This window comes from Crinia signifera, chromosome 2 (genome assembly GCF_055691185.1).
Source record: "Crinia signifera chromosome 2, ASM5569118v1, whole genome shotgun sequence".
In the NCBI taxonomy this organism is placed as follows: domain Eukaryota; kingdom Metazoa; phylum Chordata; class Amphibia; order Anura; family Myobatrachidae; genus Crinia; species Crinia signifera.
In genome coordinates, this window is record NC_139218.1 from 366,125,714 (window position 1) to 366,144,334 (window position 18,621).

At 45.3% G+C, this 18,621-nt stretch overlaps 2 protein-coding genes across 4 annotated transcripts in view; one reads left to right on the forward strand and one right to left on the reverse strand.

Moving 5' to 3' along the window:
- ARHGAP20 (Rho GTPase activating protein 20) overlaps positions 1 to 11,338 on the forward strand; it is a 103,092-nt gene extending 91,754 nt beyond the window's left edge. For 2 of the 3 annotated variants that reach the window (XM_083169966.1, XM_083169968.1), the window contains 5 exons: positions 5,107 to 5,268; positions 6,213 to 6,322; positions 6,731 to 6,938; positions 7,074 to 7,188; positions 8,887 to 11,338. In XM_083169966.1, the coding sequence (XP_083026092.1) occupies positions 5,107 to 5,268; positions 6,213 to 6,322; positions 6,731 to 6,938; positions 7,074 to 7,188; positions 8,887 to 10,730 (2,439 nt within the window). In that variant the 3' untranslated portion in view covers positions 10,731 to 11,338. The remainder of the gene's footprint in view (positions 1 to 5,106; positions 5,269 to 6,212; positions 6,323 to 6,730; positions 6,939 to 7,073; positions 7,189 to 8,886) is intronic. The other variant, XM_083169967.1, reaches the window with a different exon arrangement.
- A 2,727-nt stretch (positions 11,339 to 14,065) lies between these two features.
- LOC146058026 (uncharacterized) lies at positions 14,066 to 17,433 on the reverse strand. Its single transcript, XM_083169969.1, has 3 exons — positions 16,817 to 17,433; positions 15,931 to 16,352; positions 14,066 to 15,014 (listed from the first exon to the last, which is right to left on the reverse strand). Exons 1-3 carry the CDS (start codon positions 16,869 to 16,871, stop codon positions 14,469 to 14,471), a joined length of 1,023 nt encoding a protein of 340 aa, XP_083026095.1. The 5' UTR covers positions 16,872 to 17,433; the 3' UTR covers positions 14,066 to 14,468.
- Positions 17,434 to 18,621: the final 1,188 nt, after the last annotated feature.

Here is an 18,621-nt window from a genome sequence, read left to right on the forward strand (position 1 = left end):
TTCTGAAATTGTTTCATTAAGCTCGAAGGTTCTTCCAAATGCTTTTATTGTTTCCAGGATGGAGTCGCTTACATGCTCTTTGGCAATACACTGCTAGCTTTCGTGGAAATGGTGGTGCACTTGAATTCCGTACACGGCGGGTGCAGCTCTTTTGTGTGCGGAACCAATATGTCAAAGAAGCCTTTACAATCACTGGAACTCTTAATGTAACAAAGGCACAAAAAATGGTTGCCTTCACTCTCTGGGTGAGATTTACTAAGTCAGGCAGGGCCATACTATGGCCCTCCAGCTGTTTTGCAAAACTACACGTTCCATCATGCCTTGCCACAGTTTTGCTATTGGGGAATGCTAAAACTATTGCAAGGCATGCTGGGATGTGTAGTTTCACAACAGCTGGATCATCACAGTATGGCCATGCCTGTACTAAGCCTTGGATTGTAAAAATATGAAGAAATAGAACCTGTATATCAGCTCCTAGCTGCCATGCTGCAAAAATAAAAAATAGGAGTTGATTGGTTGGTAGATTATCTCTCTCCCATCACTCCCCACTGCCCCTATATATGGGACAGGTACACAAGTTACTGAGGGGTAGATGTATGAAGCAGTGATAAGGGAGGAGAAGTGGAACATGGCAACCAATCAGCTGCTCTGTATAATTTTATATTATGCAAATCATAGATGTTACTTGTGTGCTGATTGGTTACCATGGATTCATTCTCCTCTGACTCACTTCTCCATTATCACTGCTTCATACATCTGCCCCAATGTGTGGCATTTCTTCCTATAAAAAATTATGACAATAGTCTCCTTAAACCTGTCACATACTGTACACTCTTTAAGGGCGGGATGTACTAAGCTGAAAATGCGGTAAAACCCCACTTAGATCTCTGGGATGTCTTGTATGAAGTCATATGTCAGCATTCACACTGTAGACTGTCTTCATGTGGGCATGAATAAAATGTTAACATCTAACATATCGACATCTAGATTTGTTGACATATGAAATGTGGAAATGTTGACAGGAGGATTAGGGATACATAACACATGAAATGCTGAATTTCAACATGGTTAATGTTGATATGATGAACACGTTGACATGACCATGTTGACAACAGTGTCTGTGTCGAACTAATGACGTTGTCATTATACTCCTGCTGACATTATGCATGTTGACATGGTCACTTTTCACTTAATATACCAAACCCAATGTCCTAGTGTTCACATTTTCACATGAGTGCCAAAATCTGATTGGTCGCTTTTAGATGAAACAAACAAGTGGTTTGACCTCAACTATTTTCTTTTGATAAACTAAGATAGTAACTTACCTCAGAAACTATATAACTGAGATCGGAACCCACCTCCTGTCATAAATATATTAAGCGATGCTATATAAAGTAGGTTATTCTGGTTCACTCGCAAAGCACAATCACTCTATAATGGACAAAACCATGCTGCACTGCAGGTGAGGCTGATGTAACATGTGCAGAGAGAGTTAGATTTGGGTGTTGTATTGTTTCTGTGCAGGGTAAATACTAGCTGCTTTATTTTGACACTGTTATATAGATATCAGTTCGAACAGGGCCGGCCTTAGGCATAGGCACACTAGGCAATTGCCTAGGGCATTTGGAATTCCTAGGGGCATCAGCAGCTTCTGCTGATTAAAATGATATGCAGCATGCCTATATTCTGTGTGAGTGAGGCTGTATCTGCATATGAAATAGTGTATTCATGGAAATCACTGTAACATAGCATTCCGTATGCAGGTACAGCCACAGTCGCACACAAAATATAGGCATGCCGCATATCATTTTAATCATCGGAAGCTCCTTGTGTGTGCTGGTCATAACAATGCAAATAAGACGAATTTTCAGCAAAAAAGGCACCCAACGTTAGCAGAAGGGCCAGGAGCTGCATGGCCTATTGAGACAAGATGTATGAGGAAACATCTGAATCCAAGCAGAGGCAGAGGTCACAGTATTAGCGGCTGTGCGAGTGCGGTCTGCGGGTGGGTTGGTTGTGCAATAGTGTTCGGCATATGTGTAAGGGGCATTATGTGTGTCATGTATAAATGCATTAATAATGTGCGACATATGTGTAACAAGCATTATGTGTGTCATGTGTATAAGGGCATTAATAATGTGCGACATGTGTAATGGGCATTTTGTGTGTCATGTGTATAAGGGCATTAATAATGTGAAACATATGTGTAAGGGGCATTATGTGTGTCATGTGTATGAAGGGCATTAATAAAGGTTGGCATAATGTGTAAGGGGCATTACGGTTATAAGGACATAAATAATGTGTGTCATGTGTAAGGGGCATTACTGTGTGGTATTATCAGGGGTGCCGAGAGAAAGGGGTAGGGGGTACAAATTACCCAGGCCAAAGCCTGATGGGAGGGCCCAGTGGGGGCCCTGGGCCCCCTCCCCTTAAGTGACAGCAGCAGCTGCAGCTCTTCTCCTCTGCCCAGCACACACTGCTTTGTGCTGGGTTGCAGTGTGGCCATGGAGGTGGTTAAAATACAATATTTTCTCAGGATTTTTTTCTAAGGGTATAATTTGATGAGTAATGTATATAAGGTAAAGTGGTACTACAATGTGATGTAACATGAATAAGGGACACTCTCACATGCACTACTGTGTGGCATAATTTGAATTTGGGGTAAAATTGTGTGGCCATGCCCCTTCCCAGCAAGAACGCACCCCTATTTGGGCTGCGCACCAAATGTGTGCATTGTTTCTATTTAAAATATTGCAGGTAGGAGCACCAAAATGATGACTGCTATGATGAGGGTTGATGGTGCTGGGAAAGGGGAGCAGTGTCAGAGGCGGAACTAGTGGCGGTGCTAGGGGGCACCAGCCAAAATCTTGCCTAGGGCATCATTTAGGCTAGGGCCGGCTCTGAGTTCGAAGTACACCCCCTACCCAAATCTAACACTCTCTGAACATGTTACATTAGCTCCACCTGCAGTGCACATGGTTTTGCCCATTAAAGAGTGATTGTGCCCTTGCGCGTGAACCAGAATAACCCCCATAATAGCTTAACATGTTTTGCAGGTTATTCAGCAAGCAGAAGAATACAATTAGTACTGTGCCCTTGCCCACACATGTAAATTAGAAATGTACAGTATACTGTCCATTATATCCTTCATATGTATAGCACATTTTTGGCCTGATGCAGTTTGTGTTGTGTATCTTGCATGAAATCGGTCAGCACATGCCTAGAAGGTGGGCCCATGGGTATTTGAGGACTTATCACCATAGGTGCCAATTTATGTTTTTGCTGGTGGTTGCTCAAGCCAAAAATATAGAGGAGTGGCTTCATGGGGAAGGGGTGTGGCCACAAAATAATACCAATTTATATTACGGAGCACAGTTGTCTCCAATATTCAAATTACGGCAACAGAGTTCCACATACATAAATGCCCCCACAGTGCAGGTACATAAATGCCCCCACAGTGCAGGTACATAAATGCCCCCACAGTGCAGGTACTCCGCGTACAGAATACACTCTTCCCGGCATACTGTTTCCCAGGTGGTGGGTCCGGTAATGTGGGTGCTGCAGCCGCAAAATAGCGAGTTAATATGGCGGCCCAGCAGCGGGACTCTGTCCCGTGGGTGCTCATCAATTTCCGTGGGTGCTCAGGCCCACAGAATCGGCACTTATGCTTATCACTGAACATCTGTCTACACCTGGAGAGGCAGGGAGGGGGCATGAGGGAAGCACTGAAACTACTACTGCTTGGTCTGTCCTGCTGCCAGTCACAGACGGCCACCCAGCTGCTTTCTGTGTTCCACCAGTCAGGCATTGATGCAATAGAGCGTAGCCTGGAGTAAAGCCTTCTGTCTGTACTGTTAGTGGAGCACAGAACAGCTCTAACTAGACCGAAGGCCATTTTTTTGAATTACTGTAAATGGATGTCTTTCATAACAATAATAATTTATTTTAGTTTTCAGTCATTATATGCTGCTGGAAATGTAGTTGTTATACAGCGGCTTGGCTGTAAGGAACTGGCACAGTTTCTGACTTAACCAGCCGTGCCAATGTTACATTGTGTGCTGTAAAAGCTAATATCAGATGATGTATTACTGCACTGCTTGTATGTGACAATGTAAGGGTTGGCTACACTGTAATACCAGGCCTAGAGCGGGACTACTGCACGGGTTGCCACTAAAATCTCAGGCATTATGTTGAGTATATAGTCACCAACTAATAAATCCATCTGTGGTCAGTGTGGCAGGGACAGCATCTCTACACATGGAAGTAATGTTGAAGATCCAGTCCAGGTTTTTAGAGCAGCAGCAAGGAAAAGGATGTGATCAAGGTTGGGCTGATTAGCAGTACCTGTGGCTTCCTAATAAAGTGTTTCCAGGGCAGGAAATCATTGCTTCTGATGTTGGAAGAGCTGCCCAAGTGATATGCCAGGGTGTGGGCTATGGTAGGGACTGGGTTTGAACTATGCTGTGATTACCTGTATGCTGCTTGCTGTACCTATACTTGCCTAAACTGTGTGCCTGGTATGCTGTGACCTGCTCCAAAAATAAAGACAGAGACTTCATCTTGATCCAGTGTATGTGATTCCTTGTCACATAGGTTACAGATCTACTGTATGGTGCTGATTCAGTGTGTGGACCCAATTTCAATTAATTTGCAGTTGATCACGGTTTATCTGTGCATGGTAGAGTATGCGCAGATCCACGGATGCGATGTCCTCCACAGTGCCCCAAACATGGTGGCATGATTGACATGCTATGTTGCGTTCAGGAGGCACCAGGAACCATGCTAGGAAATTGTGTGTTCTGAAGCCAATGGCTGCTTCGGCAGCTTCCGTCAGTGGGATTTGGTCAGATAGCCCGAGGCACCTGAAGATTACTCAGATGTCCAATGTTCATTCAGTTGATCCGAAGCTGTTCCCTAGGACGCAGCAGCAGATTAGAGAAGCTGGCAGTCAGCATCTTTTCCGCTGCCTACAAAGGCACAATTAGCATACACTTCTGACACAGCCCCTATGTTCTGGGCTCTGATAACCACGGTAACATCTTATCCAAAAAATGTTGTTCATTTTTGATCGTGTGCAATTCATTTCTCTTTCCCATTGTCTCATAGGATATGCTGTCAGTCCTTTGTCAAGACGGACCGTTCACCAGAGGAATATTTAGGCGTTCCGCTAATGCGAGAGCGTGCAAGGAGATGAAAGAGAGACTCATCGCGGGATTCCACATTGATTTCGCTTGCGAATCTATTTTTGTCACGGCGTCCGTGCTTAAGGTACGCACAGCACCCACAAAGGACATTGTGTCAGTGTCTGTTCTTTATGGACAAATAAATGAGTAAAGACAGAGAGAAATTCATTGACATTCTAACATATCGATTACAAATGACAAAATATATGTTGTTTTATACTTTGTGCCCTGTCTATTTTCTGTGATTGACCATAATACCGTACAAAGCTGCAATAAGCATTCAGAAGCATAAACTAGACTAAACTAAACCCTTCCATTGCTTAAAGATGTCTGAAACCTTTGAGAGTGGACAGGTGGACAAGTTGCCCATTTATAGAATGTAGTTTATAAGTTATTGGTTGCTATGGGCAACTTATCCACTTGTCTTATTTAGAAGTCTTGGCTGGATTAAGGTTTTGGGTGGCCTGGGGCACTTAAGACTGGGGAGCCCTAAAGAGCAACATTGGGGACATGGGAATGGATATTCTTTTGCAAGTGCGAACAGGGAAAGAGCATGGCGACACATCACACCCCAATTTCACGTAACACTAAGATGTACGCACCGTACATCTCTTCCCCAGCTGCTGTGCTGCCCCAAGGATCACGCCTACAGCAGGTGACAGAGTTCCCTCTCTACCTTACTTCACTGTGGGACACTGCTGCACATGAATAGTACCTGCTTGGAGACTCCACCCCCTCTTCTACAGCAAGCAGTGCAGTCCAATTCTGCATCTCTAATCAATGGCTTGGGGCCCATTATGCCTTCCATGCACCCAAACATTGCCCCCAATCCAGCTCAGCGTTGGTCCTGATTTACTCTTTATTCTGTTACAGAATCCACACTCAGTTTTCTCTCCTCTCCCTTCCTAATATAAAACTTCTCCTATCGCAGCACCGATGGTCTTCATAGGTGTCAGCCTGACGTGCCTACATCTGGCCATGATTATTCACTGTATTATTCTAACTTGTACAATTATTTTCCCCTCTCAGGATTTCCTTCGCAATATCCCTGGCAGCGTCTTCTCATCCAAACTTTATGACAAGTGGGTTTCTGTTACGGATCTAGGGTGTCAGGCGGAGAAAATTAAGTCTGTTAAGAAGTAAGCATTGAATTGTAGCACCTCTCGGAGAATACATGCAATTGCTCCCGCGCTCATTAACGTGGACATAGGATACTCTTAGGGCCTGATTCAGATTCGCTTGCGAAGCAGTGTTCTATCGCTGCTTAGCGAGCAAGTAAATGCCGGCCGCTGGGTGAGGGTGAGTCTTCACATGCGTATTTTCGCCGGTATGCATTCGCAGATCCGCACCATTGGTCCACGGATCGAGTTCGCAATTTAGCGCATGAACCTGAGTAATCTGTAAAGGGAATAAATCTTAGAGAAAGTCCGCTAGCAGGATCTTCCTACAATCATAGCACCTGCATAGAATTTAGGGCAGCCTCCCCGTCAACTCTTTGTAATACACGTGTTCTCCTGGCAGCACTTTCATACATTATACATATCTAGTTTGTTTGGTTCCCACAGGTTAGTGGAGAAGCTTCCGCAAGTTAATGTCACGCTGCTGCGCTACTTGTTCGGGGTCTTGCACTGCATCGAGCAACGCTCTGACACCAACCAAATGACGGCCTTCAATCTGGCAGTGTGCATTGCTCCGAGTCTGCTGTGGCTGCCCAATCCTTCCAGCCCGGAGGCGGAGGGCGAATTCACACGGAAGGTAACCTGTTCCATAAAGAACTAAAAAACTATTAAAGTGTTACATAGGAATAAAGTTGGTCACAAAGAAACCATTCATAAACGAAGGTGATGTTTTGCGTCGCAGTGGTGAGCATTTTCCGTACCTCTCTTGCAGGTGTCCTTGCTGGTCCAGTTCCTGATAGAGAACTACTGCATGATATTCGGGGATGACATCTCATTGCTGTATGCCGGCTTGTCAGCAAAGGATGATAACAGAGAGGACAGCTCAGGTACTACACTTTCATTTTAATATAATGGGGGACTTGGGCATCATCATTGTAACACTTAATCTAACACTTTTTAGTACCTAGACCTGGCTGCTTTGGGGCATCATTATTATACCTAAACTAATATTTACTAATGTAATAATGTTTAACACCCTAATTGCTACTCGTCATCTTTGTCATTCTTAGCACTCTGCTACTACTTTTTAATGTAACACTTTTTAACACTTAAACTGCTACTTCTCACTGATGTGAGGCCTTGGAGTGGTTGGGTTGTGCAGGCCCAGAGGGTCCTGTTCTCTGGGCTTGAATCTTAGAAATGTTATGGACCAACCTGGGAAGTCACTTGCAGTAGCAATACCTGCTTTACCCCTCCGTATGCCGTCGCGTCTGTGGCTGGGACCCGCAGATCTACTTGTCTGCGGTCCCGCCACTCCTCCTGCCGTCCCAGTGCTCCTCCTGGCGGTGGCCTCCTCTATCATCCTTTAAAACAGTCTGTTGTTCGGGGCAGCCATTTTGTGTGGGTCCCGGCCACAGACACAGCGGCGGCAATTGGAGGGGTGGGTGGAGGCGGAATCTTAACTTTACTGGGGGGGGTGTGGGGCGCTGCTGAAATTTTCCAGCATGGAAGGCGCAAATTTTGTAGTTACACCACTGGTCACTTGGTGGTGGTAATGTTCCCATATTCCCAATGTTCCCAGTATAGCGTTCCCATATTTTCTGCCCAAAAAAATATGCTAAGTACCTCAAATTTTACTCCATGTGAAATTGTGGAGTTTATTATTACTATGATTGCCAGTGTGCTTAGTGTTTACAGGGTCTGTCTGCCTTTTCTCTAATGTCAATAAATGTACAGTTATATCCAGGGTGTTATTTGGGCTTTGACAACTACGTGCTAATTACTGAAATAGAGACACCAGCTATCTGCAGTAGTTGCAGAGTTTAAAGGGCTTGTTTTCATGTTTATCTATCTAGATACTTTTAATAATTTAGTTTGACCAAGGAACCTCAGCTAAAATGAAATGTTAGCTGAAAACTGTGAAGTCAGCCTTTTTTGCTTGACAGACAATATTTAGGCAAAAACCACAGGTGTCCAATTTTGCAAATGCAAACTATGAATTTACAATCAGTCAGTAACATAGCACGGCTCTGATGTCATTGGTTTCGATTGACATGATTGGTTGCCGAGGGGAAATAACGGCGGGGAGGGGCATGTAATGTGCGGGCGCCGTTACAAGGACTCGGTAAGCTATGAGCTTTGCAGCTTACCGAGTCATTACAATCAGGGCCCTAACTGGCATCAAAATAGGGGTTTACAAATATAAAGTAAGTATGAAAAAACTCAATAAAATTGATTTACCGTAATCAAATCACTATGGTAATAAATTAATAAAAGGTCAGGGTGCCATTATATCCCATCTCATCCTTAAGGACCTATGGACCTTATATTGAGGGGAAATATATATATTATCTAACAAATCTATAATATATTTAGAATAAAACAACTTGCTTTTGCATTATTTGACAATTTTTGTACACTCAGTTTTAACATGCAGGTGTCTTTGGCAAAAAGCTAAATCTGATTAATTGTCGCCCATGTACTAGGCCTCTGATGTTTATGGAATAGAAAAGAACACGCAACAATATTAAGAGCTTACTAAAGTATCAAGCTATCATTCTAATGCTCATCTTCCTTTCTTGCAGATCTCTGTTCTTTTAAACATATTGACTCTTCGTACGATAGCCTGGAGAATGAACTTAACGATGATGGAGATTCCTCATACAGTAGACTTCCCACCAAGATGAGTCACGACAACAGGAGCAGAGACTCTGTTCTGACTTTAAGCGACTGCGATCTGGACCATGCCTACGCCGAAGAGGCTGAGAACTTCAGCTCTTCCCAGACTCAACTAGTGAAGATGTCAGTAGGTTCTCACCATCGGTCAGCCTCACACGAACAGTCTGAGAATGAATCTCTGTGTTCTAATACTTCTGGGTACTCCTCCACAACAGATGTGAGACGGCACCGGCGTTGTTCCGAGCCGGCTATTGGAATTCTTGCGTCCAGGTTCAGTCAACTTAACGAGTCTTCGCATGATAACAACTCAAGCTGCGATGCTCTTCTCTCCCAATCAGCCGATGATTATCTCAAACAGCATCGCTATTTGCAGGTTGAAGGGCAAAAACTTATCAATCGCAGTTTGACTCTGGGAATCGAAGTCGCTAAAAACAACACAAAGCCGTCAAGTGACAAAAAGACCGCTTCTAATAGACTTTTGCCACCTAGTGCTCTGAGGTTGAACATTTGTCCTCACACTAGTTGTTCTAGCTTGTCTTCTCCTGGGACATCTCCATCAGGATCTTCAATAAGTTCTTTGGACAGTGCTTTTTCTCAGTTCTCTGACTATTCAGTGTTAACGCCAAACGAAGTGCCTTCACCCTTAGACTGCACTTTACGGCAACATAGAAAGCAGGTGGAACTCAGTCCAGATTTCATGGGCGTTAATTCGTTTTCAGGCTTTGCGGGAGCTGAAGAGAGCAAGCAACCTTACAGCGGTTCTGTATTTATTACTGGAAAAAATACGGTACAATGGCAAAGCCATAAAAGCCCTGCTAGCAACCAAACCATTGCCTGGTTGAAAAATAGCAGATCTACTGTGAAAAACTGGACCTCAAAAAAAACAGACAAGGCAAGAAATGACGAGAAAAGCAGAACAGATGGAGACCATACCTCTAAAGAACTATCTTCAAACAAACACGGAATTTCAGAATGTTGTTTGTTGATGGAACATATGACTGTGCCAAAAGTAGACTGTCAAACCGAGACCCGTATTACAGTGCCAAGAACTACACAGGTCAACCAGGATGGGCCCCTAACCTGCAACGCAAGTTTTGCTGAAGTCACTAGGAGGTACGTTTCAACAAGAACACATTCAACAGACAAAGGCGTTACCGACCGAAATGGAAATGATGCCAACGGGGTGGAGTACAGTTCATTCCTATTCCCATCTCCCGTGTCCATAAGCATCGAGATATCCCCGCACAGTGACGACGGCACACAGACGCCACAAACGCTTTTTCTCGGTCACAATATTGCATTGTTTAGCCAGAGAAACAGAAGAAAATCCACAAATTCCTACAATTTAGAGGAGCCTGCGCCTCTCAGTGCGAACGTGAAGTCTTCTAGTGAGGACACGGTCCACCCGCATGGAGACCAGACACCCAGCACCAGGGACGAAACAAACAAAACTTCAATCAGTATTCGTGTTGCCAGTTTCAAGAAAAATAGGGTTTTGCCTTCTAATGTGGACACAGGAGTCAAAATCGCAAATTGCGACTTGGAGAAAAACTTTTGCGTCTCTCCGAAGCTAAGTACCAGCATGGGCGACTTGTTCCTGCAGCCTGAAATACACAAGCAAATTAAAAGTACGCAAGAGTGCGACAATCCCGCCATTACAGTTGGCAGAGAGTGGCACATAGAACGCTGTAGCGATCCTAAATTCGAAGAAGTAGACCAAAGATTTTTTGCAGAAGAATCCTATGTGTGAACATGGGTTGGTAGAACATGACATCCTTTCTTCTTGGTAGAGCGAAGCGTTCATTATGCAATGAAATTAGTGAATCGGGCTCTTTTTTTTTTTTTTTTAAACAGAGATTTTGAATTTTTTTTCGATCATGGAACGGTTACAGCCATGTCTTATTTATGTGAACAAGTGTAGTCTTTTTTTGTTTTCGTTTTTTTATTTTTTATTTGAAAGAGAATTTTTTCAGCGGATGAAAACGGTGGAGTATTAAAATGTTCCAGAATATTTCATGTATCCGAAAACTTTGATGCTCATTCCGATGTATAATTGGGACCAGTCTGTTTTGTGTTGAGGAGATTGCAAGGAAAACGTAGTTAATGTCAGTAAAAATGAGCAAAATGTAATATATATACCTAAAATAGAATTTGTCTGTGATATTCTGTTTCACTGTTAGATTTTGGGCCGTGTTCCTTTTGTGTGCGATGCGTCATCTATGAATTCGTGTCGAGTACGTTATGTTACATATTATATTTAAAAGTAATTAAAAATCTCATCTGCTTCATAAGTTTGCACAGATTGTCCTGATGTAATTTCCATTATTATACTATTATTAAAAGATGTGTATTTTTGTACTTCGCGGAAATGCTGCTAACTTTATATGGTTTTGTTCATTGGCACTGATAATAATATAAATATATGTATTCTATAATATTAAATAATAAAGCCATTGTAACATAATGTCATGCATGGTTGTGACAAGACTACAAAGTATTTGTTTCTAGATAAAAATGATAATCATTTGTCAAGGGCGAGGTGTGGAGCGCTATGTTGCTGCACCGCAATCTTCCTATGACAGTCTGCCCCTTGTGCGGAGACTGTGCCACTGCAGGGGCATCCCTACGCCGCTTGACACCCAGTGAGTATCAAGAGGCAAGAGTATCCCGAAGCAGGTGCTGGCATAAAGGGGGTGTGGTCTCACGGCTGCCCCTGCAGATTGATTGGCTGCGCTGTTGGCTCCTATAACAGTGTTGTACGTTATGTTACTAGGCATTTTGGTGTCACCCTGGGCGCGGCCAGTAAACCCGTAGTGACGCCATTGTACCACTGACTGTTAATTGTTAATTCATTTAAATGTGCTTATATAATTTCTATAAATATTCAGTTACTAAAGTTACCTCAGAAAAATACAGAATACATCTTAATTGCTCAGCGCATGCGTCCAGAGTTAATTTACATAAAGTTACAGACGTGCGGCCGGTGAAGACGTAGACATCGGAGCTTCTGTGTGCAACTCAAATCAACCTCAATAGGGTAGACCTACAGTATCTAACTGCATATATGGGAAGTGGGGAAGATGCTGATACTAACCAATAAGATTCCAGTTATTATTTTATAACTGGTAGAATCTGATTGGTTGCTAATGGCAAGAGGCCAAGGGAGTTAATAAGGGTTCTGGTTCTGTAACTATGCAGGGGTGGTCAAATTGGGAAGATTCAACTGATGGCCAGGATGAGTATTCGTATCACATGGGAGCGGGGTGACCAGATTTATGTCCATGTCTGAAATGTGATTCATTTTATTTAAATGGAGTAATTCTTAGGCCTCGTACACACCAGAACGATCACGATCGTGCGTCGATCGTGAACCGATTTGCTGTGAACTTCTCGGGAGCGCTCCCCCGGGCCCAGACTCACGATTTGCATAAGATGGTGTATTTTTTACTTACGATCTTCAAACGATCGCGAGTCGTTTGCGATGGTCGTCCGACTGTCGTTTTGGTGCATCGTGTGTGCACAGTGACTGTCGTTTTTGAAATTTAAATAATGGGCAGGACTAGTTGTGGGGTACAAATAACTGCAGCCATTTTAGATCTGTGCTTTGTGACTAGTGAGGCTTGGTGTATACCTGCTGAACGCTGTACATAGCTGTTTGCTCTGCTTTGTTTTTGCCTGGCATTACAAAGTGTGCTTTTCCTGTGTCCATTATGCAGTCTGCAGTGATGGATTCTTACCAGCAAGATTTTCTGCTTTCCTATGCTGTGCTCAGGGTGAGGCAGCTGAGGGCCCAGCGTAGAAGAGCTAGGTCATGCTGGACCAAGCAGTGGCTGCTGAGCCGTCAGGCTCGTTCTCACATGCCACTGCTCCTGGAAATTCGTGAGAATAATCCCAATGATTATAGGAATTTCTTACGTTTGGATGATGCCACCTTCCATGAGTTGCTGCGTCTCGTCACCCCCCACATCCAGAAGCAAGATACCAAGTATCGCATGGCTATACCTGCTGAGGAGCGGCTGGTGGTGACCCTGAGGTTTCTGGCTACAGGACGGTCTCTGGCTGACCTGAAGTTTGGATCCCTCATCTCCCCGCAAGCTTTGGGCCTCATCATCCCCGAGACCTGCAAAGCAATCGTGAAGGTACTGCAGCACGAGTATTGCAAGGTAAGGAAATATACACCACACACTTGTAGTGAAAACATATAATGTTTTATTAAAATAAATCAAACTTTGACATCCACACATTTTTAGTTTTCCTTATTTTTGGATTAAATACAAATGGTACAAAAATAGAACCCATTGATACGCATAACTGCAAACTGTTCCAAAGTGCAATAACATGTCCAAAAATATCTAAAACATTTCACTTTTCTGCCTTGAGGTACGGAGCAGTAGAACACACAGTGCTTGTGGCGCAGATAATCAAAGTACCTTCATGCACACGCGGTGCATAGTGCAGAAGCAGTGGTCCCGGCCCCATTGCTCCGCACCATGCGCCACGTGAGCATGGGCTTTATCTGCGCCACAAGCATCATGTGTTATACTGCTCCATGCATGTGCAAATGGCAAAAGTGTCATTTTAGAAACATTAGGTACGCATAATATAAAAATAGACCAAAGTGCTATAACAAGTCAAAAATTTTGTAACAAACTGAGCTTTAAAACCTACTGCCGCACTCACTAGAGGTACGGAGCAGTAGAACACACAGTGCTTGTGGCGCAGATAATCAAAGTACCTTCATGCACACGCGGTGCATAGTGCAGAAGCAGTGGTCCCGGCCCCATTGCTCCGCACCATGCGCCACGTGAGCATGGGCTTTATCTGCGCCACAAGCATCATGTGTTATACTGCTCCATGCATGTGCAAATGGCAAAAGTGTCATTTTAGAAACATTAGGTACGCATAATATAAAAATAGACCAAAGTGCTATAACAAGTCAAAAATTTTGTAACAAACTGAGCTTTAAAACCTACTGCCGCACTCACTAGAGGTACGGAGCAGTAGAACACACAGTGCTTGTGGCGCAGATAATCAAAGTACCTTCATGCACACGCGGTGCATAGTGCAGAAGCAGTGGTCCCGGCCCCATTGCTCCGCACCATGCGCCACGTGTGCATGGGCTTTATCTGCGCCACAAGCATCATGTGTCATACTGCTCCATGCATGTGCAAATGGCAAAAGTGTCATTTTAGAAACATTAGGTACGCATAATATAAAAATAGACCAAAGTGCTATAACAAGTCAAAAATTTTGTAACAAACTGAGCTTTAAAACCTACTGCCGCACTCACTAGAGGTACGGAGCAGTAGAACACACAGTGCTTGTGGCGCAGATAATCAAAGTACCTTCATGCACACGCGGTGCATAGTGCAGAAGCAGTGGTCCCGGCCCCATTGCTCCGCACCATGCGCCACGTGTGCATGGGCTTTATCTGCGCCACAAGCATCATGTGTCATACTGCTCCATACCAACAGGGCAAGAATTGGTTTTACAATTCACGTAAAACCGGAGGGTCCTGCTCTCCTGTGAAATCAGGCAATAATGAGGTGTACAGGTGGGTATAGCGGGCTGGAGTTGAAGGTTGTGCGGAGGATGCTTGGACAGGTGGAGATTGATTTGGCAAAGTGGAAGGGACTGGTAAGGGTGCTGGGGGAGTAGGCCCTGGTGGTTGTTGGCAAGGAAGAAGGCCAGCTATGTTGCATTCAAATGTAAGGCGGTCTAAACGGCCAAAAAACAATAGCTCGCTGCTTATGCGTTCAAAGGCCATTTGCTGGGTTGGACTCAGCTGGCGTAAGCCGTCAGACAAATATTTCCCGAAAGCATCAAATCGGTCGGGAGGCCTACGTAGAACCTGTTCGGCCCGTATCAGTAATTCCTCCTCTGGGTTGTCTATTTTCTTTTCCTTGCGGCGCGATTTTTTACAGGCCTGTTGTGGCGGTGTGGGTGTAGTGGATATTCCTTGCGATGTTCCTGGAGACTCCGACAATCCAGACAGGTCCAGGGTCGGTGAATGTTCTGTCTCTGCACTGTGTTGCTGTGGAAACAAATACAAAGTTCAATTTATTAATCAAGTTTATTTATTATTTCTACAGTTCCCTACCAGCGTGAAGGATTGGCAAAACATCGCTGCAGAGTTTGAAGAGACATGGAATTTCCCAAATTGTGGAGGAGCCATTGATGGCAAACACGTCCGCATCAACCAGCCTGCACAGAGTGGTTCCTACTACTTCAATTACAAGGGATACTTTAGTATCGTTCTAATGGCTGTGGTTAATGCGAACTACGAGTTCATCTTCCTGGATGTTGGCAGGAATGGGCGTGCTTCGGATGGTGGAACTTTGAAGGATACCAAGTTCTACCAGAGGCTCACCTCCAACACTCTTCACTTGCCGTCGGTCCAGGAAACCAAACATGGGCTCAATTTTGTGTTCGTGGCAGACGAGGCATTTGCCCTTCATGAGCACATCATGAAGCCATATGCCAAAAGGGGCCTGGACCACGACAAAAGAATTTTCAACTACAGGCTTTCCAGGGCACGGCGGCTTGTGGAGAGTGCGTTTGGTATCCTGGCAAGCCGTTTCCGCATTTTCCATACTGCCATCAACCTGAGGGTGGACAAAATAGACTGGGTCGTCATGGCGTGCTGTGTCCTGCACAATTTACTGCGCCGTAAGGAAAGACCACAAAGGCCTACAGGACCAGCACCACCAGAGGTCCCAGAGGAGCCAAAGGAGGTAGTGCAGATATCCTCTGTGGAAACGCCGGCGCAACAGTTTAGGGGGACTACACGCGCCATGCAGGTTAGAGACCAGTACAAGGACTATTTTAATGGAGTGGGTGCTGTCCATTGGCAGGAGAACCACATTTAAGACATGTGTGGACTGAACCTATTCTCCGGGCCCAAAAAAATAATGAGGAAGGACATGTGTCAATACCGGGTCTGTACTTACCGACAATGGTTGGGAACTTTCATCCACAGTCTGCAACACCTCATCCCCCTCACTCTCCACCATGAGGTACAGTCCGGTCCTCTGTGCCTTCTGACTCAGGGTGAAGGTTAAGAGATTGTAGTACCACAAGGAGGTCTCATACACGTCGCCGGCTCCGGCACCAGATCTCTTGGTGGTCTGCATTTTCTTATGCTCTTTTAGGAACACAGTGCGGAGATTTTGGATTTTTTTCCGCACCCACTCCGCATTGGCTTCAGGGTGATATGAACGGCTGAAATTGGCCAACTCATCCAGGGCATTTGCTCTTTTAATTTTGTTACTGTAGTCTTTGGACTTCGTCTTCCAAAGACATTCGTACTCCCTGTATTTGTCGATAAATGCTTCGACGAAGTCACGCTCCTTTGCCAGAGCCTGAGACATGTCTATAAGAAAATAGATAAAAAAAATTATTAAATGATTATAGTTTATATATTGTTAAGACACTTCTTTTATTTCAGGTTCACTTTTGTTAATATCACAATAAAGTTTTAAGTTTCACCAACCAGTTTCCTTTTTATTGTAAACAAGGTGATAGTGTACACAGCTTCATCTATTCCAGTGTTGGCCAACCTTGACACTCCTGCTTTAGTTGAACTACAGATTCCAGCATGACCTGCTGTGGTTTTGCTATTTACCATTTACACACAGAGATATATCACTGCACTGCATTGGTGGGCAGCTAATGCACTGGTGGGCAGTGGTGGGCAGCTAATGCATTGGTGGCCAGCTAATGCATTGGTGGGCAGCTAATGCATTGGTGGGCAGTGGTGGGCAGCTAATGCAGTGGTGGGCAGCTAATGCATTGGTGGGCAGCTAATGCATTGGTGGGTAGGGAAGGTCCAAATACCTGTCTTCAATTTGGCTGTGCTCCAGGATCCTCCGTCACTGCTATCCTGTACCATCGACGAGTCTCACAAAATGGCTGCGGAGGGAGTGACACACACAGATATATCACTGCACTGCATTGGTGGGCATCAAATGCACTGGGGGGTAATTGGTGCGCAGCTAATGCATTGGTGGGCATTGGTGGGCAGCTAATACATTGGTGGCCAGCGGTGGGCAGCTAATGCATTGGTGGCCAGCGGTGGGCAGCTAATGCATTGGTGGCCAGCGGTGGGCAGCTAATGCATTGGTGGCCAGCGGTGGGCAGCTAATGCATTGATGGGCATTGGTGGGCAGCTAATGCATTGGTGGCCAGCGGTGGGCAGCTAATGCATTGGTGGGCAGCTAATGCATTGGTGGGTAGGGAAGGTCCAAATACCTGTCTTCAATTTGGCTGTGCTCCAGGATCCTCCGTCACTGCTATCCTGTACCATCGACGAGTCTCACAAAATGGCTGCGGAGGGAGTGACACACACAGATATATCACTGCACTGCATTGGTGGGCATCAAATGCACTGGGGGGTAATTGGTGCGCAGCTAATGCATTGGTGGGCATTGGTGGGCAGCTAATACATTGGTGGCCAGCGGTGGGCAGCTAATGCATTGGTGGCCAGCGGTGGGCAGCTAATGCATTGGTGGCCAGCGGTGGGCAGCTAATGCATTGGTGGGCAGCTAATGCATTGGTGGGTAGGGAAGGTCCAAATACCTGTCTTCAATTTGGCTGTGATCCAGGATCCTCCGTCTGCTATCCTGTACCATCCACGAGTCTCACAAAATGGCTGCGGAGGGAGTGACCAGGAAATGAGTATAAACAAGCAGGATCTGACGACGGTCTGACGAGGCAAGTGCACACGATCATCTCGCAATCTGCATACAATCAGCCCCCAATCTGAGGTCGGATTGACAGATCTTTACTGCAGTAGGTAGGATCTTCAATCCGACCTACGACCGGCGGGTACGCGCATCGGATCGGAATTGTGGGCTTAAAACAAAAGATTTTGCACCAATCTATAGCAAACGCTCGTACGACCCATCGAAATCGGAGGTTTTTATGCCAAATCGTCCTGGTGTGTACGGCCCCTTAGTCTCTGCACTAGTAGTTACATTTTGGGTGCATTTGGTGATTTCAGTGCTGTGTGTACAGTTGTATATAAGAAATAAAATCTGAAATTGTTTTGATATAGATGATTTCTAATAATTGGGCGTACCACCCCCTGCCTGCATACCGCCCCCTCCCTGAATACCCCACACCCTGCCTGCATGCCACCCCCTGCCTGTATACCGCTCCCCTACCTGAATACCCCACATCCTGTCAGCATACCACCCCCTGCCTGCATACTGCCCCCTCCCTGAATACCCCACATCCTGTCTGCATACCGCCCTCTGCCTACATACCACCCCCTGCCTCCATACCACCCCCTCCCTGCATAGCACATCCTGCCTGCATACCGCCCTCTGCCTGCATACCCCCCCTGCCTTCATACCACCCCCTGCCTGCATACCATCCCCAACCTGCATATCGTCCCCTCCCTGCATACCACATCCTGCCTGCATACCACCCCTTGCCTGCATTCCACCACCGCAGGCATAGCTCCTCCTGCCTGCATACCACCTTCTACCTGTATACCGTCCCCTGCCTGCTTACCACCTCCTGCCTGCATACCACCCCCTCCCTGGATACCACATCCTGCTTGCATACACCCCCTGCCTGCATACAGCCCCTGTCTACATACCACCCCCTGCTTGCATACCGCCCCATCCATGAATTCC